This window comes from Coenobita brevimanus, chromosome 34 (genome assembly GCF_032717465.1).
Source record: "Coenobita brevimanus isolate Jiangsu-jjx chromosome 34, ASM3271746v2, whole genome shotgun sequence".
Classification (NCBI taxonomy): Eukaryota; Metazoa; Arthropoda; class Malacostraca; order Decapoda; family Coenobitidae; genus Coenobita; species Coenobita brevimanus.
Window position 1 is genome coordinate 19508124 of NC_136987.1, and position 26276 is coordinate 19534399.

At 41.7% G+C, this 26276-nt stretch overlaps 1 protein-coding gene across 1 annotated transcript; it reads right to left on the minus strand.

Annotated features, from left to right (window-relative positions):
• Nucleotides 1–3885: 3885 nt before the first annotated feature.
• LOC145396016 (uncharacterized) lies at nt 3886–4452 on the minus strand. Its single transcript, XM_080269481.1, has one exon. The coding sequence runs from the start codon at nt 4450–4452 to the stop codon at nt 3886–3888; it is 567 nt and encodes a 188-aa protein (XP_080125607.1).
• Between the last annotated feature and the right edge of the window lie 21824 nt (nt 4453–26276).

The window sequence follows — 26276 nt, forward strand, 5'->3', positions numbered from 1 at the left end:
ACAACTATTTCAGCAACAGTTAATACAACCTGAAAATGCTATTTTGTCTTTTCTTGTCATACTCCTCCCTCTCCTGTTAATAATAATAATAATTATAATAATAATAATAATAATAATAATAATAATAAAAACAACAATAACAATAACAATAATAATATTGTTTTTTATATAATACTGGTATCCTTGGTTTCTCGCGAGCATAGTAAATCATCTGACGTTAACGAATGTATAATAAAAAAAATAACGACAATATGCAGGTAAACAGCTCACATATTTTTCATAGCCTCTCCGGTCTTCTTCCGCCAATACTTTTTACACTGTCTCTAAATTTTTTTGTATCTCTTTGTGTATCCTTCCTTAACTAAATATAACCGTCTGGGTGTTCCTTAGCTAAAATCAACTAAACTAATATATCTTCCAAGTTAAGAGATGAACTTCCTATACGATAAAAAAAAAAAATGGTAAGGAGAGGTGTTGGAAAGCCTTTGCAGATAATGTCAGTACTACTACTAGTTCTGAAGTTGAATTAATTCATCTGGTAATAGCCTTATTATGATGAAAAAGACGCCACTGTAGTCACTCGTGTTACCATAGGCATCTTAACATCCTCCCTTATCACCTTTCCTACATTCTTAACATTCTGTTCTTTCCTAATTTCCTTTACTGTAAATTGCCCTGCATCTCCCTCGTCTTTTCTTACCCACTTCTGCTGCTGCTGCTACTGCTCCTGCTCCTGCTGTCGCTGTTGTTGCTATTGCTGCTGGTGTCGGTGGTGGTCGTCGTCAGTCATTGTAAGGGATGAAAGGCCACCGTGAGCCTTCTGTTTTTAGTAGGCATTTGTGAACGTTATGGGGTCATTTTTTTTTCCAAAGGAGCTAATAGCCAATTTTCTGTAGGACACATTTTTTTTGTACATTTTTAACCCTTTTATTTTTTTCTCCACCACAGTGTATGTGGTCGGTGGGGACGCCCATCACCCACTCACTCCGTGTACTGGTACTCTATTTCGAGTAGCTCTGCACTGAATGACAAGCCAAATGACTTCCTGTAAACCAGATCATTTAGTATGCTTGGTGGTAACTTTATAACCAACCAAAACATGTTCCCTACGTGTCAACAAGTGGGATGGGGGAGGGTTAGTGCCCCTCCTTGGAACACAACTAACTAAAAGTTCAAACAAGAAGCCTTAACAGCCAAGGACCAAGGGTGGGACAAAGGACATGGTAAGTATTGAAGCGTGGAATGTAAGGGGTGCGAATGATGAGGTGAAAGAGAGAGAGACATTGTCAGGTCCCTGAGGGTGAAAAATGGAGATTTTTGGATTAACGGAGACTATATGGCGAGGTGAGAATGTGAGAAAGTGGGAGTATGGATGGGGTATATGAGAGGGAGTTGGTGAGAATGAGAGAGCAAAAGAGGGTGTATGTAATGTTGTGTGCAAGAAATGGAAGGAAAATACATAAGAATGGGGATCAGTCGGTTCAAGGACTGTGTGGGAAAGATTGAAAGTTGGACTACAGACGTGGGCGATTGTGCTTGTATGCGCCAATGCAATATTGTGCAAGCATAGTGAATGACGAATTCATGAAAAATGTGGAAACATGAGTGGAAAAGTTTGAGAAGAATAAGAGAGTGTTTTTGATTGGAAATATGAGTGGAAAAGTACGGAATGAGAAGGTGGATGGAGTAGTTGGTGAGTGGGTTGTGCCTGAAGAAGTGGATGAGAATCACAGTGCTCAAGTGGACATTTGTGAGGAGAGGGTCTGGTGATAGCCAATATTCTCTTTAGGCACAAAATGATCCACAGGTATATGTGGCGAGTGATGAGAAAGGTGGGTGGTTAAATGAATGAACGGAAGGCAATGATTAATTATGTGTGTGGATGAAATGATGAGAAGGTGTGTAACGTATGCAAGAGTATACAGAGGTTGGGGAAGTAGACTTTCTGACCACCACTTGGAGGTGGTGAAAGTCAAGAATCAAGTGCAATGGATGAATAGAAGGAGGGAAGGACATGAGGAAGTACTCCATACAAGGAGGGTAGATAGGCCGCTAGAGGATGGAAAAAATGCAGAATATAAGAGAGAAGTGGAGGAGCAATTGTGTAAATATGATTTGGAGCAGATGCTGGAGGTGGAAGGTGTGTGCAAGATACTCACGGAAGAAATCTGTGCAGCATGTGAGGTGGTGCTTGGCGTGGTAAGCAGATGAAAGGGGATGCACGGAACAGCATGGTGGAATGAAGAGGTGAGACGGGCTGTGACACAGAAGAAGAAAGCATACAGTGAGTGGATGGGAAACAGAGGCATAGAGGAAGTTGAGAAGTGGAAGAGGAAATTATATACAGAGAGGTGAAAAGATTAGTATGACTGAGTAAGACGAAAGTGGATGAGGAATTTGAGTGTAAACTGGAAGGAATGTAAGAAAATGTTATAGAAGAAGGTAAAGAGTTAGGAAGGGTAATAAAGAAGTTAATAGGGGAGTGAAAGATTAGAATGGTAGACTGATTGTAGAGAACGGAGAAAAATTGAAGGGATGGCGAGAACACTTTAAGTAACTGTTAAACATAGAGTATGAAAATAATACACTTTTAAGTGGCTATGGAATAGCTGGGAGAAGGAGAGTGGTGAGAAGGGAGGAAGAGATCAGTAAGTGGAAGTAGTGGAAGCAATGAAGAAAATCAAAATGGCGAAAGCCCCAGGAATTGATGGAGTGTGAGGTGAAATGATGAAGCATGGGGGAGAGACAGTAATGGAATGGATATGGAAGATGTGGAGATTTGCCTGGGAGGAAGGTAGACTCCTGGAGGATTAGAAATCAGGTATAATTATTCTCATGTACAAAGGAAAAGGGGATAAAGAAGTGAGTGGTAATCATAGGGATATTTAATTGAATTCTTAGTGTAATAGGAAAAGTATATGATAGGATACTTATTGACAGAGTTAGGAAAATAAAAGAGCAATTAGCTGGAGAAGAACAGGGAGGTTTCAGGAAGTCGAGGAGGTTGTGTAGATCAGATATTCATCCTTAGGTCTTTAGTGGAAATGTTTTTAGAGAATGAAAAGAAGTTGTATGTGGCCTTCATGGCATATGGCAGAGTGAACAGACAGGGAATGTGGAAAATATTAAGAATACGTGGAGTAAATGGGAAGTTGCTTAATGCAGTGAAGAGTATTTATGAGGGTGCTAAGGCTTCAGTGAGTGTGGATAGTGAAATGAGTATATTTTTCTCATTGAATGTTGGACTGAAACAGGGATGTGTCATGTCCCAATGGTTGTTCAGTCTGAATATGAATGGGATTATAAAAGAGATACAAGGTAGAGCAGTGGATGTTCAAGTGACCCTATTGAGAGTGGACAGTGTTTCGAATCTTGTATTTTTGTTTGCTGGTGATATAAGGCCATAGAAAAACGGAAGATAAATCCTTTACGAATGGCACTATACTCCTTTCGCAACAAGAAGTCCGTTCAGGGTGTGGCAGAAGTTGGAATTTCCCCGAGTGCGACGTTGCCAATTTGACCACCAATTATTGGATTATCACTCTGTCTCCCTACCTACCCCCCTCCCACCTGTTTCTCTCTCTCTCTCTCTCTCTCTCTCTCTCTCTCTCTCTCTCTCTCTCTCTATATATATATATATATATATATACATATATATATATATATATATACATATATATATATATATATATATATACATATATATATATACATACATATATATATATATATATATATATATATATATATATATATATATATATATACATTGTATATATTTATTATTTATTTTCAACTTTTTTCCACACCACCTATGAGGTAAACGTCTAGGCGCGTTTTATTTTTAAGAGGTTTCCCCTGTAGGCCTAATCCTCTCTCTGATCTTTAATCATAATCTTCTTCGTCATCAGAACTTTCTGTTATATTGACGACGAATGACTCTACGAAATGTTCAGCTGCTATGTCTTGTTTTGCATCTTCATCTTGTACTTGTTCGGCATGTCGCACTACTTCCATCCAACTTTGTGGTGTGATAAGACTCAGAGCCTCTTTGACAAGAACTTTAAGGTTAGCCATTTTAAAGGTGTTCTTCTTGGCTATATGAGTCTTCACCTGGGCCCAAATGAGCTCAGTCGGGTTATATTGACAGTGGTATGGTGATAATCTCAAAACCCGATGCCCTGCTTCTTCCGCAGTCTTGTCGATTACGTAGGTTGTGGTGACATCCAAATTCTTGGCAAGCTCATGCAGCTCTGCTTTAGATAAGTTGTCTTGGGGCTGCACTCCCTTCTTTATCAGCCAGTCCCGCAAGTCCGATTTTCTCCATGATGAAGTAGGAATTTTTTCAAGCTTGACAGAATGATAGGAAGCGTTATCCATCACGATTACCGAGTTTGGTGAAATGTTTGGAAGCAACTGATTCCTGAACCACTCAAAAAGTGTTGAGTTCATCTGGTTATGATAATCCCAGTCGTTTTTGGCTTGGAACACTAACTCGGCATTGTCTACAAAGCCATTTTTCGTTCCAGCATGAAGAATGATCAGACGACTTCCTTTTCCTGTTGGCTGTCGTACTCCAGTGGCTTGTGGTGATGTGGTGTCTGTCCAACATTTTCCAACCGTGTAATTTTGGTTCACCCAAGTCTCGTCCAGATACACGATATTATGGGAGGACTGTCTTACCTGCTTTATTTCTCGCAAAAACTTTGTGCGAGCAGCCACAACATCATTCCTCCCCATAAGGAATTTGCGGCCATTAACCTTGGCATATTTGAAGCCAGTCTCCTGCAGAATCTTGTGAAGGGAGGTTATGCCGCCACTGAAGGATATTTTTGCCTTAAGGTCTTCTTGAATTCTTTGCGGAGTTGGGATTTCATGCCTTTCATAAAATCCCAAGACTATTCTTCTTATTGCACATTTATCAAAATCGTCAAGACTCGTAACAGGTGCAGCTCATTTCCTCTTCCGTGGTGATAAAAACATAGGCCGTTCTGGTGACATCAGTGTCCGTTTCGAGCAAATTCGTTGAACTATTTTCTCGGAAACGTTGGTGGCTTTCGCAGTGCGAGCAGATGCTTTTGAAGGCGGGATTGTAAATCCATTACAAGCCTTTTCTTCTGAGAAATACTTGTTAACGTTGTATATCAACTCCATTTCAATGCTATGCAGCACTATCGAGCGGGAGCGGGTGGGAGTTGTGGGACCTTCCATCCTGGGTGGTGGCTAGACAGGGAGTGACCCTAGGTCCCTCGCTGACCTCGGCGTGGCTACATGGGAAAAAAGCGCTGCCACGTGTCATAGAATTCATTCAAATCGTTGTTATAATTGTAAAAAGTGATACTCAATGTACTATATAGCTTCCTTTACTATATACAGAATATAAAAAACAATTTCAAATAGCACATAGAAGGGAAATAAGAGAGAGAGAGGCATGTACTACGGTTGATTTGGCAGCATCACTAGAGGTGATTCACCAGGTAGGCCCCACCCTGAACGGACTTCTTGCGGTGAAAGGACTATAGCACTGATTCACAACATATTCCCATGCTTGGGATAATAAGTGTGTTAGTTAGCTGCACACCTGCGTCATGCCACCTTAACCGCCAATGAATATAACCTTATGGAATACAAGTCAAATGGAGTAATATTTTCCTTATGAACAAAACTGAAACTAAATTAATATCGTCCAATAATCAGTCCACTTTATGTCCACTCAGGCCATTTACATATATTCCGATTCATTCAGGTCCAGTCAGGTTACTCTAGGTAATAACACATTAGTTTTGTTTAAATCAGTTAAGACATATATACATACAGTTTGAGAGCTACACATCTGCCTCTGGTATTTCACGTCTAATCACGCCAGATATTTAAAAAAAATATCGATATCAACAGAAAATACAGCCCATAAATAGTCCACAATGCCCACACTGCAAGGCAGCACCGCGCACACGGCAGTACACTTAGTCTCCACGTACACCACACTATTACAGTACAGACTATTCGTCATTATAACCTCAACAACTGGCAACCGGGAGTGACCAGTTTAAGTGGCCTGCTTCCTGCTGTCTATGGGGTCCACGTCCAGCATAGATCTGGGGCTGTTCAAGGATTTCCTTAATGCAGGTTAGTAATGATCCATTCAGGTCCATCGAGGTCTAACCCATACATTAGGTCCAATACATAACATACACCCTGACCAAAACCATTCATGGCAATTTATTTCCATTTAACACCAATTCGGTAATTTAAGAGTAAATAGGGCAGCGTCAGGTCTAATCATGTTTTCAAGTCCGTGCACGTCCAGTCAACGGCATTTAAGTCGACCCACGTCAGTTTGATCCCATCAGTTTTATCAGTGGTGTCTGGCTCTCTAAACCCTCCATATTTACTTAGAACCATTTAGGTCAATTCAGGTCGGTTTAGGGCTACTAGATTCCAGTTACATCCAATCAGGTTCATTTAGGAACATTCAGATCGTGTATATCCATTCAGGTTCCGCACATACAGTGAGGCTGTCAGATCAGTTCAAGTCATTTCGGGGCCATTCAGTTATAGTTAGGTCCCAAACCTGCCTTTACATCAAGTCTGGCTCAGTCAGATCACATACGAGCCCTTGAAGAACTTTAGTTTCAGTTACCTTCATTCGTGTTCAGTCGTGCAACCTTAGATCAATCCAGAAACTTGAATTCAATCAATCTCTTTTCCAGTCCATTCAAGCCAGCCTAAATCCATTCGTCTCTCTACTTCATTTCAGCCACATGTAGACCAAGGCACACGAATGCCGATCAAAGTGAGCCATTAAGGTCCTTTCAGGTCCCATCAGGTACATCAGAATGATTCAGGTCACATTTGTGTAGGCATGTGTCCACAGTAGGCCTGTTCACTCCAGTGATTTTTACCAGCCGAGAAATAAACAGGTCAATAAGTGGTAAACTCGGGTATCTTTTTTTTTTCCTCCTTTAGGATAGTTCGAATATCTGTTCTTGGAGATCCCTGGGCGATTGTCTAATGAAATACAACGTTGTTCATCTTGAAATTTTGAGTTGATTTAACACGTAAGCTGCGTCAGCTGACGCATCAGCTGACTATCAGGCTAATTTCAGTTTTGGTTGAAAGGAGACATTTTAACGACCCACTTATGAAATACAAAATTGCTCAGCCAGAAGTTTTGAGTTGATTTGACATGTCAACTGTTGCATCAGATGGTACACCAGCCGATTACTTAACAATTTTCAATTTTGGCCATGGAGAGACATTTTAATAAAACAATTCAACATATTTTATGATATCAAAGAGAGAAACTATCAAAAATTGACTGCAGTAGTTTCGCCGCAGGTCTATGAAAATTGTCTCTTCTTGTTTAAATAAAACATTGCAGGTCTTCCAGGTTTGTTTAGGTCTTTTCTGATGCCAGATTAATTCTGATTAAAACATATCACCTCAGGTCGCACATACGATGGCTTGTCGCATTAATCAACCCTGTTGGTGCATTGGTCTTTGAGATAGCCCGATCCATTTCTTCCAGATATGGATGAAGTGAGTGGACAGAAGTGATTGAGATGGACTTGGAGTGATGCATATTAGCAATGTAGACGACGAGCACTTTGGTCAACCAGTAAAGAGCAACTCATAGATTCATGGAATGGCGGTGGGTAGTGGAACAGAGCAGGGCAAGTACAACCTGTGAAAAGGAATGCTGGATGAAGAGCGGCGTTAGTTTCAGATGATTCATCTTAGGAATTTGATTCCGAGAAACTACATAATAACCGTGGGGAGGGAGGTAGAGATAATGGTGGAGGGACAAGCTGGGATGGTGATGGTGGGTGAAACACATCCCCAAGGTTTGCGTTTTGTCCTGTATAGTACTGGCATAACGAAAGTTTACTGAATCAAGGTTCTCTTCTATTTATCAACTTTCTCTACAGTGTCAAATACATCCAAGAACAACTGAATACTGTTATATATTAAACCGTGATTTCTTAATATGTTAACTAGGAGTTCTCCACATAAACAAAGATACATTTATGAATCAAGGAAGTGTTGCCCACCGCTCACAAGATGTAGTAAAACTGCTGACAGGAATAAATGACAGTCCTGATGAGAAGGGGTGAGTGTGATGTGAGAGGTGCAGGGGAACTATTGGCAGGCGAGTACGAGATTGATTGTACTGAAAGAGAGAGAGAGAGAGAGAGAGAGAGAGAGAGAGAGAGAGAGAGAGAGAGAGAGAGAACTGCCGAGAGAAGTGGGACTTTGTGTGTAAAAACCATTTATTGGATGATAACGAAGTTATTACGAGACAGGAGAACATAGCATGTATTCAGGACTGAGTCTGAAATAAAAGGCTTAAGATCTCTTTTGTATTTTTTTCATATGTTTTTGTATTGATGCCAACACATCTTCTTTATTTACAACATGTGTATTATAACTGAAGTTGAACTGGCTAACTGATCTATACTCTTTTGTTTCTTACCCTTTCACTTTATGATGTTTGTTTTATTATAATCGAGATTCTAACACATGATTTTTATACAAGTCTGGAAGGATCTCATTAATCTGCTAAAGCTTTATCTTCTGGTATTGTTACTAAATAATGAACAATCAAATCCGATATATATCTGAATATTAACCCCTTCAAAATAGTGCCCTGTTTCATATATTATTTTGGATACTTGCAAACAATTCTTGATAAGCTTACGAGAGACTTCTCGAACTAGAGGACATGATCTTCATCAAATCCTTCAGGTCTACAGTTAAATAAAATCGTCCCGTAGTATTGTCTGGCGGCCATAAGAACGAAATTGAGCTCATATCACGATAATGATGGAGTTAAAGGAGTTAAAGTAGAAAAAAAAAAAGATAAAACAAAACATTCTTGGCAATAATTCACTGCTGTGATGGCTTGTGCACTATATTGTAACACTTACGGGTTATGTCTCCTGGTATGGTAGTAGGGTGAAGCAGAGCAGAGGCGGAAGGGAGGAAAGCACGATGAAAATTTACCTCATTACTTTGTTCACGGTTTTTATCTTTTATTCTTGCTTCCAAACTGTCGTTTCTATTAAACTTGGAGATATCTTGTAGAAGAAATTATTGAAGGCTATTTTCCACACATTTTTAGAGCTGAATCAAATCGTCTGGAAAGGGTAAGAATAAATAATATAATAATGTCCTTAGGGTGAGATGATTACAAGGGATATAAAAGTAATAGGTCGTAAGGAGTGACGTCACAATGAAGAGTGGAGAGACTCAGAACAGAGGAGGGAGGAAAGGGACAGGATTATTCTTTTCTTCTCAATACTGTGGAGTACTTAATATTAAACGCTTACTACCTCCAGCCAAATATTCTTCAGTGCATGAGAGAGTTTCATGGGCCAAAGGGGTTAGATACTATCCTTTTTTAACCCTCTTTACTAGGAACTATTACAGTGAGTCCTGATAGTAAGAATTTACAAACACTAAAGGACATCGTCGGGCGGTGGGAAGTTATGTGTATGTGCAAAATCTGTTACGAAGGAAAAATTTGAATCACTGCGAGGAGGGACTGGTATTAACCCCTTCACCCATGATGACGCACTTGTCGTCATTTGGTAGTGTCTGCAACTATACGCAAAGACGCGTTTGTTGTCCTAAAAGCATAAAAACTTATGTTAAAGAAAAAGTTTTTGGCCAATCAGGGTCATTTTTGGACGCGTCATAGTTCCTGCACCTCTCGTCAAAAATCATAACTTGGCAACCTCAGGGGCCAAGAAGCACGGCAGCCCGGCCAGGTTGATTAGTTCCGCATCAGCTATCAAGGGAGAAGGTAGTATGCAGCTGGGCATTTAAATCTTAATCCATTTACCCCATCTCGGAATGCGTGTCATATTCCACTATACCAATAGTGCTTGTGTTTACTTTTTGGCCACTATTGTGATTAAATTTGGTGTTTGCAATAGGGAATTAGGTTTTTGTGAATCATTCGTGGCCGTTATTCTGCCATTGGCCCAGTGAAGATTGTGGTAGGCCTACCCTGTTTATCAGCAGTTCCCAACAACTACACTCCCTCTACCCTGCACCCAATGTGAGTATTCAACCATTGAATAATAGTGACAGTGAATCAGGTGAATATAGTGTGCAATAGCCAGTGAAGAAGGACATGGTGAAACGTTTAGCTGAGGGAGGTGGGACACCACCTGAAGACACGGTGTTGTGTTGAAGGGAATATTTGCCAAGATGGTGATGAAGTCCTCGTTTTCTGCAGATATATGGTGGATAGTGTTGTGCCATAAAAAGGAGTATAGTGTAGCAAGTGCACGTGATGAAATATTGGCTAGGGCAGGAGTCACGTACACATGGCCACGGCACGCCGTTGTCAGGAGGAGATAAAATACAAGAGGTTTATAGGGATATTTGATTTTATCATATTGTTATATTTATTCTGTATGCTTTCTGTGTGAAATAAAGCATAAGTGTTATTGATATGTTTATCGCATGCTTGTGTGGATGAACATAAACACTGCACCACGTGCTCATCGGAAAATATGGTCTGTGATACCTTAGGTATCGCAGACGTGACAAACAGAGCACGAACAGGTACTGCTGTGGTGAAAATTCATGTATGTCTCATAAAATGATGGATTTGATTATGTGTATTGTGAAATAAAATCATAAACACTGCAGCGTCTTCTGATAAGGGAAACATCATCTGCTACACCTTAGCAGACAGGGAAGGGCCACACACTTGTACTTGTTGTGGTGTAATATACTGTTTATCTCATATATTGACAGATTTGGTTATGTTTTATGTGAAAAGACAGTGAAAAAGTGAGCCACATGCTCGTAGGAAGAGTGTGTGTCGTGCATCTGAGCTAGCACAAAGGTAGCAAAATGCAATGCGAGGTTTGGAACACATACATTTACATATACATGTTTTTTTTTCTTGGTGAAATCTACTGTGTTTCCCACCTACTGATCTTTTTGGCTATGTTTTATGTGAAAAGACAGTGAAAAAGTGAGCCACGTGCTCGTAAGGAAGAGTGTGTGTCATACACCTGAGCTGGTACAAAGGTAGCAAAATGCAACGCGAGATTTGGAACACGTGCATTTACATATATATATATATATATATATATATATATATATATATATATATTTGGTGAAATCTGCTGTGTTTCCCATGTACTGATATATTTGGCAATGTTTTATGTGTAAAGACAGTGAAAGACTGACCTACTGCAGCGTGTTCTCGAAAGGGAAACACCGTCTGCTACACCTTAGCGCACAGGTAATGGCCTATGGAACACTTCCATTTACATGTTACTGGTGAAATGAACTGTGTAGCTCATAAAAATGATAGATTTGGTTATGTGTAATGTCGAAAGAAGATGAAAGGGGTAACCATTTGCTACTGGCCCCTACCTGTGTGCTAAGTCAGGCGTAGGAGTCTATGTTTTCCAAGGACATACACGTATATCATAAACCCTTGTGTTGTGCCAGTGTTAAGCCAAATTCTTGGCTGGCTGTGAATAACATATCTTGACTCCTTTATTTCAGCTCACACTCCTACCACAGCACTGGACTGCCACAGGGTCCACAATCCCTCAGACAGCAATTTATTCTCCAGTTGGCTTGCAATGACAGCAGGGAGGCGGTGGCTCAATTGGTAGAGAGGTGGCCTGCTGTCCTAATGGACCCGGGTTCAAATCCCTCTGGGGCAGGGAACAGTTTAAGGATTTGAATGTCATAAAAATCAGACTTTACTGATCTACCAGAAGACCCGCCAACATGTAAAAATACCCCCGCTAACACAAGTGCACCAGTCCTGTATGAGACAGTCCTAGCATGTATTCAGTGTGGACGATAGGTGTTAGCACCGAAGTGGTGACAGGTAAAGTCGGACACATAAAAAAAATGTCTTGCAGAAATGAGACACAGGCTGGCACCACACAAGTGGCATCAGATCTTTGAGGAGGTAGAGTCGGAGAGCGACATTGAGTGACCATTCTGGGATGGAGGAGGTTGAGCTTATGCCATCCAGTCAGCAAGTGAAGCTGCCCCACCGCCTTCCTCTGAGGAAGACCACACCACCATCATCGGCCGACTTCACTAGACAACCCTCCCCACCTCTAGGACCAGCCGGTCCCACTGCTTTATTCATCAGCTCCCAATCTCCAGGCCCCTCTGCCCCCCTTGATGAGCCAAAGTCACCGGAAGCCGGGCCACCACCCTCCACCTGCTTCTGCCATGCAGGATGCTACGGTGACATCCTCGCTGGCGAGGCTGAGGAGACTTGTGTCCCCAGAGCCCTCTGTCTTGTCCTTGTCCTTGTCCAAGGCGTCCCTTCCTGGACGAGGGCATTGTGGTACACTGCCTGGACTCGGGGGATGTCCAAGGGGTCAGAGGGCAGGCTGAAGGGTGTGGACTTGCTGACTCACTGCCACCGCCACCACCGCCACTGAAGAGGATCCTGAGTGGAGCATTGGCCCATTCACACCGAACCACAGGCTGTTCACTGGCTCCCCGGGCTTAAAGGTGGATATTCCAACAACTCCCTTGCAGTTTTTCCAGCTCTTCTTCATGCGGGAGTTGTTGTCATACCTCACCATGGAGACCAACCAGTATGCCACATTCCTGGGGACTCAGCTGGATGCCTGGTTCTCCTGCAATGAAGAGGAGATGGGCGAGTTCCTGGGGCTATACCTTTTCATGGGGGTCGTGCACATGCCAACCATCAGGCACTACTGGAGGAGCTCCGAGTTGCACGACTGCCCTAGGGTTCGGCGGGTGATGAGTGGAAGGCGCTTCAATGCCATCCTGAAGCACTTCCACTCCTTCAACACGTTCGCCATTCCCGGGACAACCAAGATCGGCTCATCCGCATTCGCATGGTCATGGAGTACCTCCTTCAGCAGTTCCAGTCAGCGTACCTACCCGAGGAGCAGTTCAGCCTGAATGAGGGCTCTCTAGGATGGAAGGGCCGGCTGTCCTTCCACATCTATAACCCCCAGAAGCCCAACAGGTATGCCATCAAGATGTACATGCTGGCTGAGCTGTCCTCGTGCCACATCTAGAACCTGGATGTCTACATGGGGGTGCAACGTACCCTCCAGAACACCGTGTTGGGCCTCGTGGGACCATTGAAGGACCAGGGCTATAAGCTGTTCTTGGACAACTATTACATTTCTGTAGCCCTGTGCGAACGACTCTTCATTGCAGGATTTTACATGTGTGGGACCCTACGGCTGCCTAGAGGAGCGCTACGCCAGCTACAGGCCATTGCCAAGGCTAAGAGGCTGCCCGAAGGGGGCCTGGCATACAGGCACAAGGACAATGTGCTAGTCCTACTCTGGAAGGACAAGCACATTGTGAACATGGTGTCCACCTTCCACACTGCGGACACCATTCCGAAGAGGGTTCGAGGAAAGGTGTGGGGTAATGACGGGCGGACAACCTATGTGGAGAAGGTCATTCACAAGCCCGTCTTTGTGGAGGAGTACAACAGGTATATGGGTGGGGTGGATCATTTCAATCAGATGGTTCAGTACTACCCCATCCAACGCCGAACTGTCAAGTGGACGAAGAAGATCACATTCTACTTCATCCAAATGGCACTGTTCAAAGCGTTTGCCTTGTATAAGAAGTACAGACGTGTGCAAGTAACTCTCCTGGAATTTGTGGAGCAGATCATCTACGATCTTCTGCATTTCCACAAAGAGGACTGGCTCACATTTGGACACACACTCCACCACGCCCCAGACCTACCTACCCGGCGGCCAGCACCAGCATCAACTGGCACCCAGCAGGCACAACCACCAGTGCCAGGATTGGTCCAGCCACCACCAGCACCAGCAACAGCCTGCAGGAGGCCCATTAGGGATGCCAGAACCACCACCACCTCCAGTTGCTGGTCCGTCGGGAGAACCCGTGCCTGGGCCTGCAGCTCCAGCACGACAGGACCACAGAGCACGAGGGTATCCAAGCAAGTGTCGCCGGGTCATCGACGATGACGTGAGGTTGGATTGTACTCTGGGCCACCACCGGGTGAGGATCCCTGACAAGAAGAGGTTCAGGTGTGCCTTGTGCTTCAAGTTGGGGAGGAGGAAAGACACAAGGAGCATGTGTCCTGTATGTGATGTGCTGCTTTGCATGGGTCACTGTTTTGACCGGTACCATACCAAGCAATGCCTTCACTAGTGGAACGCACACACACACACACACACACACACACACAGTACAAAACTCCTCTTCCCAACCGACGTGATTCTGCAGGAAGATCATCGCCACTGGCGAAGTACGTGATATGCTTTTTTTATTTATCTGTTTACCTTTATTTATGTCAGTATAATTACATATACATACAGTATATATTGTTATTTACCTCAACACAAATGACAGAGAAATAAGTACAGCTTCAGTTTCAGTTGGTAGCAACAGGTTTAGTGTTTATGTGTGGTTTCTGAGAGGACTAAAAACAAAACAGAAGTAATTATATGAACTAGTTGTTGCTATAAAACCAAAGAAAACGATAGCAAGCATAAAAGTGTAAGCGCGCTATGGGAAACTAGCGTGAGCGCGGCTGATGGCGGGTCAGCGTGCGGCAAAATACGCCGTAGTTTTTTTCATTTTTCTCGAAAACTATGAGGCCTAGGATCACCGTTCTTTACTGAGAAGAAAGAGGATGAAATTGTGCATAGGATGATGAAATAAAAACACAAGGATGCCACTGAAAGTTCTTCGCAAACCTTCTCCGAATAACAAAGTTGTTTTTTGTCGCAAATGGGTTTTACTTTCTCGTTTATTACTCGAACACCATACATCGTATCAAACTGGGACCTGACCCATTCGAAAGCTAATAATATTCTCTTTCGATTGACAGGTTAACATGTAGAGATTGATTAATAAACATTCGACTTGTGATGTAGGGAAATGAAATCTATGATCCGGAATGTTTACTCAGAGCGCCCTAATGTAGGTATGGTGTGTGTGTGTGTGTGTGTGTGTGTGTGTAGAACAAACATCAGCGAATAAGAATATATGGGTTTTGTGGCAAAATAAAATATGTTTGGGTGGTGAAAATAAGTCGAGAATACACGTTTTTGGAAAGCGCGGCGACCGGGGGGGGTGGGGGGGGTGCTGCCGGGGGGAGTACAGCCTACGCGTCAGAGCCGGGAAAACTTAAAAACTTATCTGCGAGCGAAAGGGTTCATAGTGGAAAGGGAAGGGAAACAGGGTAGGGAGGAAATGGCCAGAGTTTATGGAAGGACTTAAAGGGGAAACAAACAAAAAAAGGAGAGCCTAAAAAGATTTGGGTGGGAGAGAGAGAGAGGAAAGGAGAAAGAGGAAGCAAAACATTTTGGGGAAAGATAGGGGGCTAAAAGTGAGATAAGTAAAGATTGAGAGGAGAGAATATTGATATGGATGATGGGACGAGAAGGGAGGAAGGGATGGATGGGAAAAAAAAAAAAGACAGTATACAGAAATTGGGGGAAGAGGTGTAAAAAACGTATGAGGAAGAAAGATGATTACGAGAGATAGAACAGGATGATGATACTGGAAATGATGAGAGTTGAAAAAGAAGGTTAAGGAAGAAAAGAGACTATGGAAAGTAAAACGTAATGAAGGGGAGTAAAAAATAAAGTAATATGTAGAAAGATGGTGGAAGATAAAGGAGTTACAGAAGACGAATGTTGTCCGAGGAAGATAATGTGATAGTACTGAGGAACAGAGGAAGTGTAAACACGTGCACAGGGAGAAAGAATGACGAAGGAATGGATAACCTGATAAAGGGGGTGGATAAACAAATGTAGAAAGGATATGAAAAGGAGCGTGAGAACAGGAAGGAGTGCAAGAAAGAAGGTAATGATGCGACTGGAACATGAAATAAGTGGAGACAAGGAAGAACCGAGAAGGGTGCGGATAACCTCATAAAGAATATGTAAAATGGATAATATGCTAAGAGAAAAGAGAGGCAATATGAAGTGAGTGCCTGAAAATGAGAGAAGTGCACGAGAAAAAAAAATGACATGGGGAATGGGAATAGTGGAGACAGAAAGGAAGAGAGAAGAAACTACAAGAACAAGAAGAAATGAATCAAGAGTGAAAATGGGTAATTATGTAGAAACAAATATAATCGGAAAAGAGAAGAAATGGAGAGATGTTCATTTATAAAGGTGATATTACTAGGTAACAGAAGGAATGGAAGCAGAGTTTGGATGAGAGAAGTAACATTAAGGAAAGAAAAATCCAGTGAATAGCATGAAACACTAATAATTGTGTACAGTACGTCATGTACACTGAGAAGGGCAATGAGAGATAGGTATCAAGAGGAGAGGACTGCATAAGAGAGAGAAAAGAATGGCGATATTAAGGCCGAAGGTGAGAAGGAAATGATAATGAAAGTGAATAACGATTTTAGGATGAAAGGAAATAACAAGGCGTGAAGGGGAGAGAAGGACATGGAAGCCATAATTAAATTACTGATGAATGGACGGCGTTTAAATTATTAATGGGAAGGAGGGAGAGCGAGGGAAAAAAAAAGAACTAATAAAAAAGTGAAAAAAAAAGAGGGAACGGATAAAATAAATGTACGATGATGAGAAACCGAAGGAAAGAGAGAAAATGATAATGTTAGAAATGATAAGATTATCAACAGGGAAGACAGGAGAAAAGGCAATTAAAGAAATGAAAACCTGATGGAGAATGTGAATTAAAGTACGAGTGTGTGGAAAGAGGAGGAGATAAAGGGAATGCATGAAGAGGAGAGAAGTGAAAGGAAGAGATGAAAAGACATTAATACTGAGGAATGGAGTGGAAATAAGGAGAGACAACGATGAGTAGAATATCAAAATAGGTGCAAATAGACAAAAGAAGAATGAGAGAGAGAGAGAGAGAGAGAGAGAGAGAGAGAGAGAGAGAGAGAGAGAGAGAGAGAGAGAGAGAGAGAGAGAGAGAGAGAGAGAAAGAGAGAGAGAGAGACAGACAGACAGACAGACAGACAGACAGACAAACAGAGAGAGAGAGAGAGAGAGAGAGAGAGTAATGTTATTGGGAAGTGGAGAAAGTGCAAACCTGGTGGACAGGAGGAAGAAAGTCGAATTAGAGGAGACAAGTGAAATTAGAAGAAAAAGTACAGTAAAAAGGGGGGGAGGGGATTAAAGGAGTGTATAAACGTTGGAGGAGAGTAAAAGAAGAGAGATCGAGGCAGTGGTAGATGTTTGGTGAGGATGGAAGTATAACATGTGTTAATGCAGCATATGAGCTTCTGTTGATTACCGTGGTGCATGGACATATTTCACGGCAATAAGCACGTGCTCTTGGCCTTTTATATATTCCGCCACAAAGATTATTTACGATACTGGAAAGGTCTGTAAAAGCTCAATAACATATTCAGTTGTTCCAGTCATAACATACGAGTATGAAGCGAAGCGAAAACTATCTCGATTAAAAATGTTCTACCCTCTTTTTGAGGCCGTCGCAGCAGAGAATTAAATAGTATTTTTGTATAATGCTTTCTGTAGTTTTTATATATGCATAGCCCTTGCAGGAAGTCTGGTTGGACCACAATAAATATTGCAGTTAATGCCCATGGCATAGTACGTAATTAATGTGGAAAAAATAGTTTGTAATATATTTCTGTGCCTTTTGCATTTGAAATATTATTGCTCTCACTGGGAGCTCTTATTATTTTCTTAACGCTTTTCTCAAAGAGGTAGGTGACTGTCATACCACTGTTGCCACATTATAAAAAAAAAAAAAAATCAACTGCTGCCGCTGGCGTAGACGTAGACATTGTGATTGGTTCTGTTTCTTTGTACTGTATGTGTCTGTGACTACTTTTTACAGATTATCTCATGAACGCCAGACCCGATTTGCATCAAAACTGGCTGATACATTTTGTATGGGTAAGGAAAGAACTTATCAACTTCGTGGCACATCGATCAAAGGGCAAGGTCACATGTCAATATCAGTTCTGTCCACGACGTTATCTTGTGAACGACGAAGCCAATTAGGATCAAACCTGGTGCACACACTGTGTGTGTGCCGAGATGGGAAGTAGTGATGTCATTCTGGTGTTGATCTATCAAAGGTCGTAGTAATGGATCAAAGTCAAATTTTTTGCGAGATGTCACTGCGTTCTGTGTGCTTTTGATAAAGCCATTATTTTTGGTACGTTTTTATTTAAATAACAGAACAGAGGAAGGAAAAACAAAATGAATAAAAAATAATCCATACACCAGATTACTAGTGTCCACCATTCATAAAATATCTGTAACATATTAACTTGGACAACTGCAGGTTGACGTTTGGGGGAAAAACTCTAGAGAAGCGAGTTCCAAAGAGATGTAGTTCGAGGAATAAAATATTTCTGATAGAAGGAATTTCTGCAATGTGGCAGTGTGACATTCCGGTCATGAGCGCTACCAGATGCCCGAGTAGCACGAGGGAAGGCATGGAGAGGTGGCACCATGGACGCAACTTCGTCTGAGCATTTGCCATAAAAGTACAGTACCTGTAAAATAATGCAAGAGAAGCAGCTTTTCTTCTTACCTGTAGGAGAGGTAGTATATTTGTAATAGCAGGGTTATTAATAATTCTAACAATTTGTTCAGAATTTTGTCTAGTTTTAGTGCAACGTCTCCACATCCATTCCACAAGGGTGAGCAATATTCTAGCAGAGAGTGCAAATGACTCTTATAAACTACAGCTAACTGCTCGTCAGTGAAGTTACGAACTCTGTAAAATAATCCAAGTTTCTCTGAGGCGGTTCTAACAAGTGATATGACATGAGAGGTTCAGCTGAGGGCATTGTTAAGTGAGACACCGAGTATTTCAGTACTTTTCGAGATAGGAATATTAGTAGCATTGAAGGTAATACTGGAATCTGGCAATATCTGTCTAGTAGTGAACTGTATATATTTGGTTTTGCTATCATCAAATGAGGCAAGTTGTTTTGTCCCCATTCAGTGATCCTTGATAAGTCTTGATTTATTGAGATGGCCGTACCGAGTTGTGAGTTGGAGATATTAAACTTTGTGAATGGATGTTTAAGTGTGAATGAGCAGTGAAGCATTGAGTCATCTGCAAATAAATGGATGGGATTGTGGGTGAGAGATTAGAGATCACTAATATGAATTAGGAATATGGTTGGAGCCAGAGCTGATCCTTATGCCAAGCCGACGATAACTGAGTGGGAATTGGAATATACATCAACTACTTTTACTCTTATCTTTCCTTCGCTTAGATATGAGGAAATCAGAGGAACAAACGACTTTAGTCCATAGCAAGAAAATTTGGATAGTAGGAAACGGTGCCACACTCTTTCAAAAGCTTTAGAAATATCAAGGGCTACTGTATGAGTTTCTCCATGTTGGTCAATTGACTGATGGCTGGTATGAGTCAGGAGATTAAGTATATGAATGGTGGATGTATTGTGGTGAAATCCGTACTGTCTATCACTAATTAAGTTGTTGGATTCAAGATGTTTAAGTATGTGCTCATTCATTCCAATTTCAAATACTGTACCAAGTGAGGACGTGATAGCTATTGGTCTGTAGTCAGAGGGGTCAGAGGAACTTCCTTTCTTCGGAAGTAGGTGGATATTGGCTTCTTTCTAAGAATTAGGGAATGAAGAAGTACACATGCATGGTGTGAATAATTTAGCTAGAACAGGAGCAAGTTCTGAGGGGCACTTTTTCAAAACAATTAGAGGAATTCCATCTAGGCCTGTAGCTTTATTAGTTGGTAAGTTGTCTAGGATGGATTTTACATATCTAATCTGTATTTTAAGTGAAGCAATTTCGGATGAGTCAAGTTTCAGTACTGGAATGTTCTGGCTGACTTCCTTTAATGTAGAATTTATGGCAAATGTACTGACAAGGATATTCACTTTACCACTCGGGTCATTTGTACTGTTACCGTCTGAAGATTTTAGTGGGGGAGTGGGTGATGACTTGTTAAAGTTAGTATTGAAAGAACTGAGACTTGGCCAGAATGTTCTATTGTCATTAGGACTGTTTAGCAGTCCGCATGGTTGACTGTGAAGAGGGTCTGATTTAGCAAGATTTATTACTGCTTTTACATGGTTTCTAGCAATTTTAAAGTGACTGAGTGATTTATATGTTTTATATAATTAAGTGTTATATGCCAAACTTATGGGCCGTTGCTCTGGCACAGGTGCTATCAAACCATTTGGGGGAGTCCGATCTTCTATTGAACTGTTGACTTGGTATGAACAATTCTATACCAACTTGTATAAGTTATTAATATGGGACTGGGTACAACTGACGTCACTAGAGAAGAAAGATTGGCATGGAATGTCAGCAAGACAATTTCTAAATCCATCCCAGTCTGCCCTATCAAAGTGCCATCTGGTCACCCCGACAAGTTCTGAATGGGGAGGTTTCGGGGGGCTAACAATGAAGCTTTGATGAGATTGTGGTCAGAGGATCCAAGTGGTGACGGTACTTCTATCCTGTATTGATCTGGACTATTGTCAGGCATGGACCCATGCGATGGGCATTATGGTCAGGATTATCTTGTATTCTGGTTGGATACTTTACCAGATGCATGAGATTAAATGATTCTGCAAACAGCTCGCGTTCTAGATCAGTATCATCAGTCCTGGTAGAATGCAATAACCATTCTACTGCATATTCGGGACGTTAGTCATTCAAATGGTAATTTCAGTGCTAAGGGTGAGGTTAAGGTTGGTCAACTGTGTCGATATGAAGTCAAATACTCTAGATTCTGAAGAAGCATTAGGGGAAGGCTAAACTGTACAGATATATTTAGTAATATTTTGGTGATATAGTTCGTATAATGGGCAATCAAAGTCACCTGAAGTGAAATTCAAACAGTGTCAACTGCAAATTTAGATTTTTATATAACAACAGGTGCCACCTTTGTCACGGAAGTTTGTGAGATGGTAACAAGGAAAGCTAAGAAGGGATATGTCAGTAAAGGGTGAGATTTGGGTTTCTGTGAGGGATAGTGGTAGACGGGATATTCTGTAGACTGGAGGACAAACTGAACAGAATTCTGATTAGTACTAAGACCACATTTCCTAGTGAAATATAAGGCCAAACCCACACTTCTCCGCTGACAAGCATGAACAGTGTCTGCAGTAACCGCTGTCGGCCCAGTCGCTCGACTGAGACCAGGAAGACCCTGCACCGCCAGCCCCACCCTGCAGGTGGTTGGAATCCGAGGTATCACCGAATTTGCTGATAATACTGCAGCGACCATTGCTAAGGGGGGATGGAAATGGTAGGTGTGATATTTAATGTGCATGTAGTGTGGTGTAGATAGTTAGGGGTAGAGGTATTATAAAAGTATGCTGGCCTACTTTCTGTGTAAATGAAAATACTGAAAATGTTCAGCAAAGGGAGATGGTCAGGAACAGGTCCAGAGGGCTTGTGAAACGGGAGCTCCAGCTCTCCCCGTCACCAGCTTGCCATCCACCACGGGAGTACCTCCCAGTCGACTGGTGCTTCATTCTACTTCCTACAAAATAAATAAATTGTACAAGCGTTATTAAATGCCTCTCGGCATATACACGTCTGTTTATTGGTAGACGGCGATATGAACTCTGTTTCTACTACGGCGTCTTTTTAACCTATTCGTGCGATCTCCGGCCAATACTGTTCAAGTAAATTGGTGTGGTTATATTTAGTCTTCATTAACCACTTTATAGGACTAAAAGCTAAGCAACATAGTCGGATGATAGGTAAAAGAAAATCAAACGAGCGTCCTTGGGCTGAAGGAGTTAATGAGTATACTACAGTGAAGGCAAAATACTAATGAAATAGTTGGCCACAGTGATCCTGTCTGCCTAAGGACACCATAATATTGTAGTTCTTGCCCTCTCCTGGCCATTTAATCCGAATTACATTTGACTTTTTGGACTGCAGGAGATTAAGACAAATTTGATCAATCCTTTCACCACCAAGAGACTCTCATAAGCCAAAGACATACCTTGGTAGCAGCAAGAACAAACTACAGTAAGACTACAGAAAGGTTTAGGAAGCTCCCTAGCATCACTTCCTTAGCGACTTATTTCAGGATATGGGTGGTTAATATAGTTTTGTACGTTATTTAAACAGAGTGGCGATACCGGAAAGATTTATGTAACAGAAAAGGACAGTAAGGTGTAATAAGCATAGTAAGTCGTTTAGGAGAAAGTGTTAGGAGCTTTCTTAACCGACGAGAATAAAGGCTTACGTGTATTAGGCCCTTATTGTTGGCGATTTAGGAAGACCCCTAGTATCTCTTCCTTACCAACTTATTTCTGGAGTGGTTAACCTCTAAAACGCAGGGCATCACGTTTGCGACGCTCGCCGAAAAGGACATAATGGCGGAGCATCACGTTTGCGATTCGAGTTAATTTTGAATAAACACGGGCAAGGATGTTCCAGCTGGTATTGTCTATCAGTACCACCACCCTTTAGCTACAATTAGCATACTTTACCTTTGTACTACTGACCTCTGTTGTTGCCAAGTATCGCGTTTTTCCCCCCTCCCCCCCACCACGGCCCGGCCAGCCTGGCTGTGATAGATGGCAGCGCTCTGACTGCTCAGAACTGTAAATCTGCGCTCTTCTCTCACAAGCAGTTTATGCTAATAGGAAACGCTTGCTTCCCCAGTTGTAACACTAGATTTTTTTCGCACGGTTTGCCCCTGATTAGCGTCAGTTTACTGCAGGCTTTCAAAGTGACATTATGGCGAGTTCTAGCTCTTCCGAGTCAGTGCGAGCGGCCGACAGGAACGAGAATAAAGTGACGGGCGTAAGGCAGAATAAAAAGCGTGCTGCGGTGATCTTTTGGGAAATAATATGATTGAAAATAATGTAGTATACGTATTTTTAGCTGTGAAAATGGAAATGTTTGTTGAGTGATGGGAAGACTGCCGCCACGCTGCATGTCGGCCATACGCTTCGTTGATTTTAGCCTTATTTTCAGTGCTTATTGTACAAATACGGATTCCAAACTACCTGTACGTTGTAGTATAAAGTTTACTGCGACAGAATGAGGCTGTGGTAGAGGGGAAACCGGGTTGCTGGAGGTGTGAAAGTGAAGATTTTGTTACCCAACTTTGCAAGTCTCCACAAGTCCTTGGGTAGTCCACGAAGGCTCAACACCTGTCTCTGGAGAAAGCTGAATGTAAGTACTATCTGCCATATCAAGTATTATGTTCTAGGGTTAATCTCTGATTTTTGGCTAATATTTTCCTACAGGTACTCAGACCGCAATCGAACGTCGCCACCCGGGGGGGTTTGGCTGTCCATGGCCGCGCATTAGGGGTTAATATTGTTTTGTGGACTATTTATGAAGAGGACTTATGCAACAAAGAAGAGACAGGAAGGTGCACTAAGGAAAATAAATCGCTTTGGAAAAGGTATTAGGAAGCTTCCTTAACCGCGGAGAATACATATCATTAATGCACCAAGGAAGCCAGCGTGGTAACTCAGTGGCCTATTTAACCCCTAAACCGCGGGCTTGTTTTCCTCTGACTTGCGGCTCCCGCCGGCATATTCACACTCCAACAGACTCTTTAAAAATATATGCCAAAAATCAGTTATTAGTCCTAGCATATTAAAATTACATATGCTTATGGCACATACCTTCAGCTTTCTCCTGGTATGTTTGTTGAGCCTTCGTCGAGTACTGTAGGACTTGTGGAGACCTCTGAAGTTGGGTAACGAAGTCTCCACTTTACACTTCCCGACAACCCGTAATATGATTACCACAGCCTGATATTATCACTAGAAACACTATTCTATGATTCCCAAATAGTTTGGAATCCATACTCCAAAAAAAAAACGGTGAAAGCAATGAAAATTACGAGGGCGTATGACCTTCCCACTTGTGATCGTTCGCCGCTGGTGTTCTGTCATTTATTATTCATAAAACTCCTCACACTTTATATTTCTATTACTGTATAACACTTATATATATCTGCAGTCTTTATCCATAAGTTTCCTTCAGTAATAGTAGTTTATTGTCATTGTAGGCATTCAATTTCTCTTTCAGTAAAATACGTAGCATTCACTTGCTCGTCCTGTATCCAAGCGCTGAGAGTGAATGTCACTTTCACCTTCACTCTCATAACTCATAGTATTCATACATGCTTGAGTGAAACTTTCATTACTCCTAGTATATATACTCGTATTCTTATAATACTACTCGTTTACATTTCTATTTACATTCTCTATTTTATTTACATTATTTCTATTTCTATTTTATTTACACTGTGTTAGGCACTGTCACTTGCAGTAACTTATAAAACTATTTTCCACTGTTCACTTATATTTACATTCATTGCTTTCACTTGCTGTTTACAAATTATTTACACATTATTTACATTTCCACTTGCACTGTTTTACTCACCAGAAAGATCGTAGTCACTCTCTATCATTTATCAGCCCTTTACCTCTATCCACATGAGGTTTAGTATGGGGTAGAGGTCACAGGGCCCTTTGCATGGAGCTAAAAAGCAGGGGAATTTGACAGGAGTGAATCCGACATGCTTTCATCTTGAAGATGACAGTAAATTGATACTCGTGACCCGCCTCTAGGGGGAGTGCAATACTGCCAACGTCAGCCTTGTGACTGCTGCTAATATATAGCTATAAAATGACTGGCAGGAAATCTAGACAATACATAATAAATTAGGTAGTTCCAGGTGAATGTAAATATCACTTAGGCTTCTCCCTTCCTTCCTTATATATATTTTTATTACGAGAATAGATTATACAGCATATTTCAAGGGGAAAAAAAAAGCGAAAATTAGCGAATGAGTGCATGTAAGGTGTTGTCAGGTGATAATTAGCCAATTCCAGGTGTATGGCACTGTCACCTTATTTCTTTCTTGTATATATTATTTGGTATAAGAATAGGGCATAGGGCTTATTTCTATGGATGAAATCAGTGGAAAATTCCAGGGAAGATTTACTTAGCGTAGAATACAGTGTGGTGGCCTGCAATAATTAGTTAGTTCCAGTTGAATGTAAATATCACTTAGGCTTCTCCCTTCCTTTCTTATATATATTTTTATTTCACGAATAGATTATACGGCACATTTCAAGGGGAAATAAACAGCGAAAATTAGCGAACGTGTGCACGTGAGGTGTTGTCAGGTGATAATTAGCCAATTCCAGGTGTATGGCACTCTCACTTACCTTATTTCTTTTTTGTATATATTATTTGGTATAAGAATATGGCATAGAGCTTATTTCAATGGATGAAATCAGTGGAAAATTCCAGGGAAGATTTACTTAGCGTAGCACGGCCGGGCAGGTGAAAGGAGAGTGTAATGGAGGGGATGTAGGGAGGGTAGTCAAGAACGGGGAGAAATGGCTAAATTGTCAACAATGGATGGGACTACAGATGAGATCAGGAGTGCTGACTAGTGTTGGACATTGGCAGTACTGATAGATGATACAAGCCACCACTTGAAAGCCCGGGCGAATTCAAAATAAAACAGAATCACAAAAGTGATGCCCTTCAGTATGATCCCTTGCTCCCAAGCATCATGAAAGTGATGCCCCGCAGTTAAGGGGTTAAGGTGCATTATTTATGATGGTGCGAGATGGAGTAGGTGTTTTTAGTGCATTATCGAGGACTGGACGTGACAGAGAAGCTTCAACCATGCCACAGCAAAGAGAGAGCTGGGAATGCCGCGCTCTTGCCCTCTTTGTCATGCCTCTAACAATCCCTTTTTGCCACATACTTCTTGCCGACTTTTTTGCTTGCTGCAGCAAATGTTCAAATAATTTATTTTAAGATCTGTGACGTGAGCAGAGCTGGCCGCTGGGTTATGGCCGCCCTACATGCCATGTGGTATTCTTGGATATACGCTTTGCCACTGAGATTAATACCTTGCACTCCAAGAGGGATATTATATAGCTCTTCTGTTTCTATTTCGTATTAGCCTTTGTGCCAACCCCCTTGCGACTATATTTGAATCTTGATTGACATGGAACTTTCTGTACATGTGCCTGGGTCTTGGATCTCGACACCCCATTCTTTAATTTCCAATTTATTTGTTAAAGCTATCTAAAGCTGCAGGGAACACCAAAGGTCTACCTACCTATACCCAGATGCAATAACCCCATAGAGGATGGTCGTTTGTCTTTAAGTTAGTAGTTTTTCTGGGAGAGGCACTAACCCTCCTCCAACCCACTTGTTAACACGTAGGAAACGATTATGGGTTGGTTATATGGTTACCTCCCAGCTTTGTAAACGGTTTCCTGGCTTAAAGGAAACCAGTAAGCTTGTCACTCAATGGAAAGCCACCTG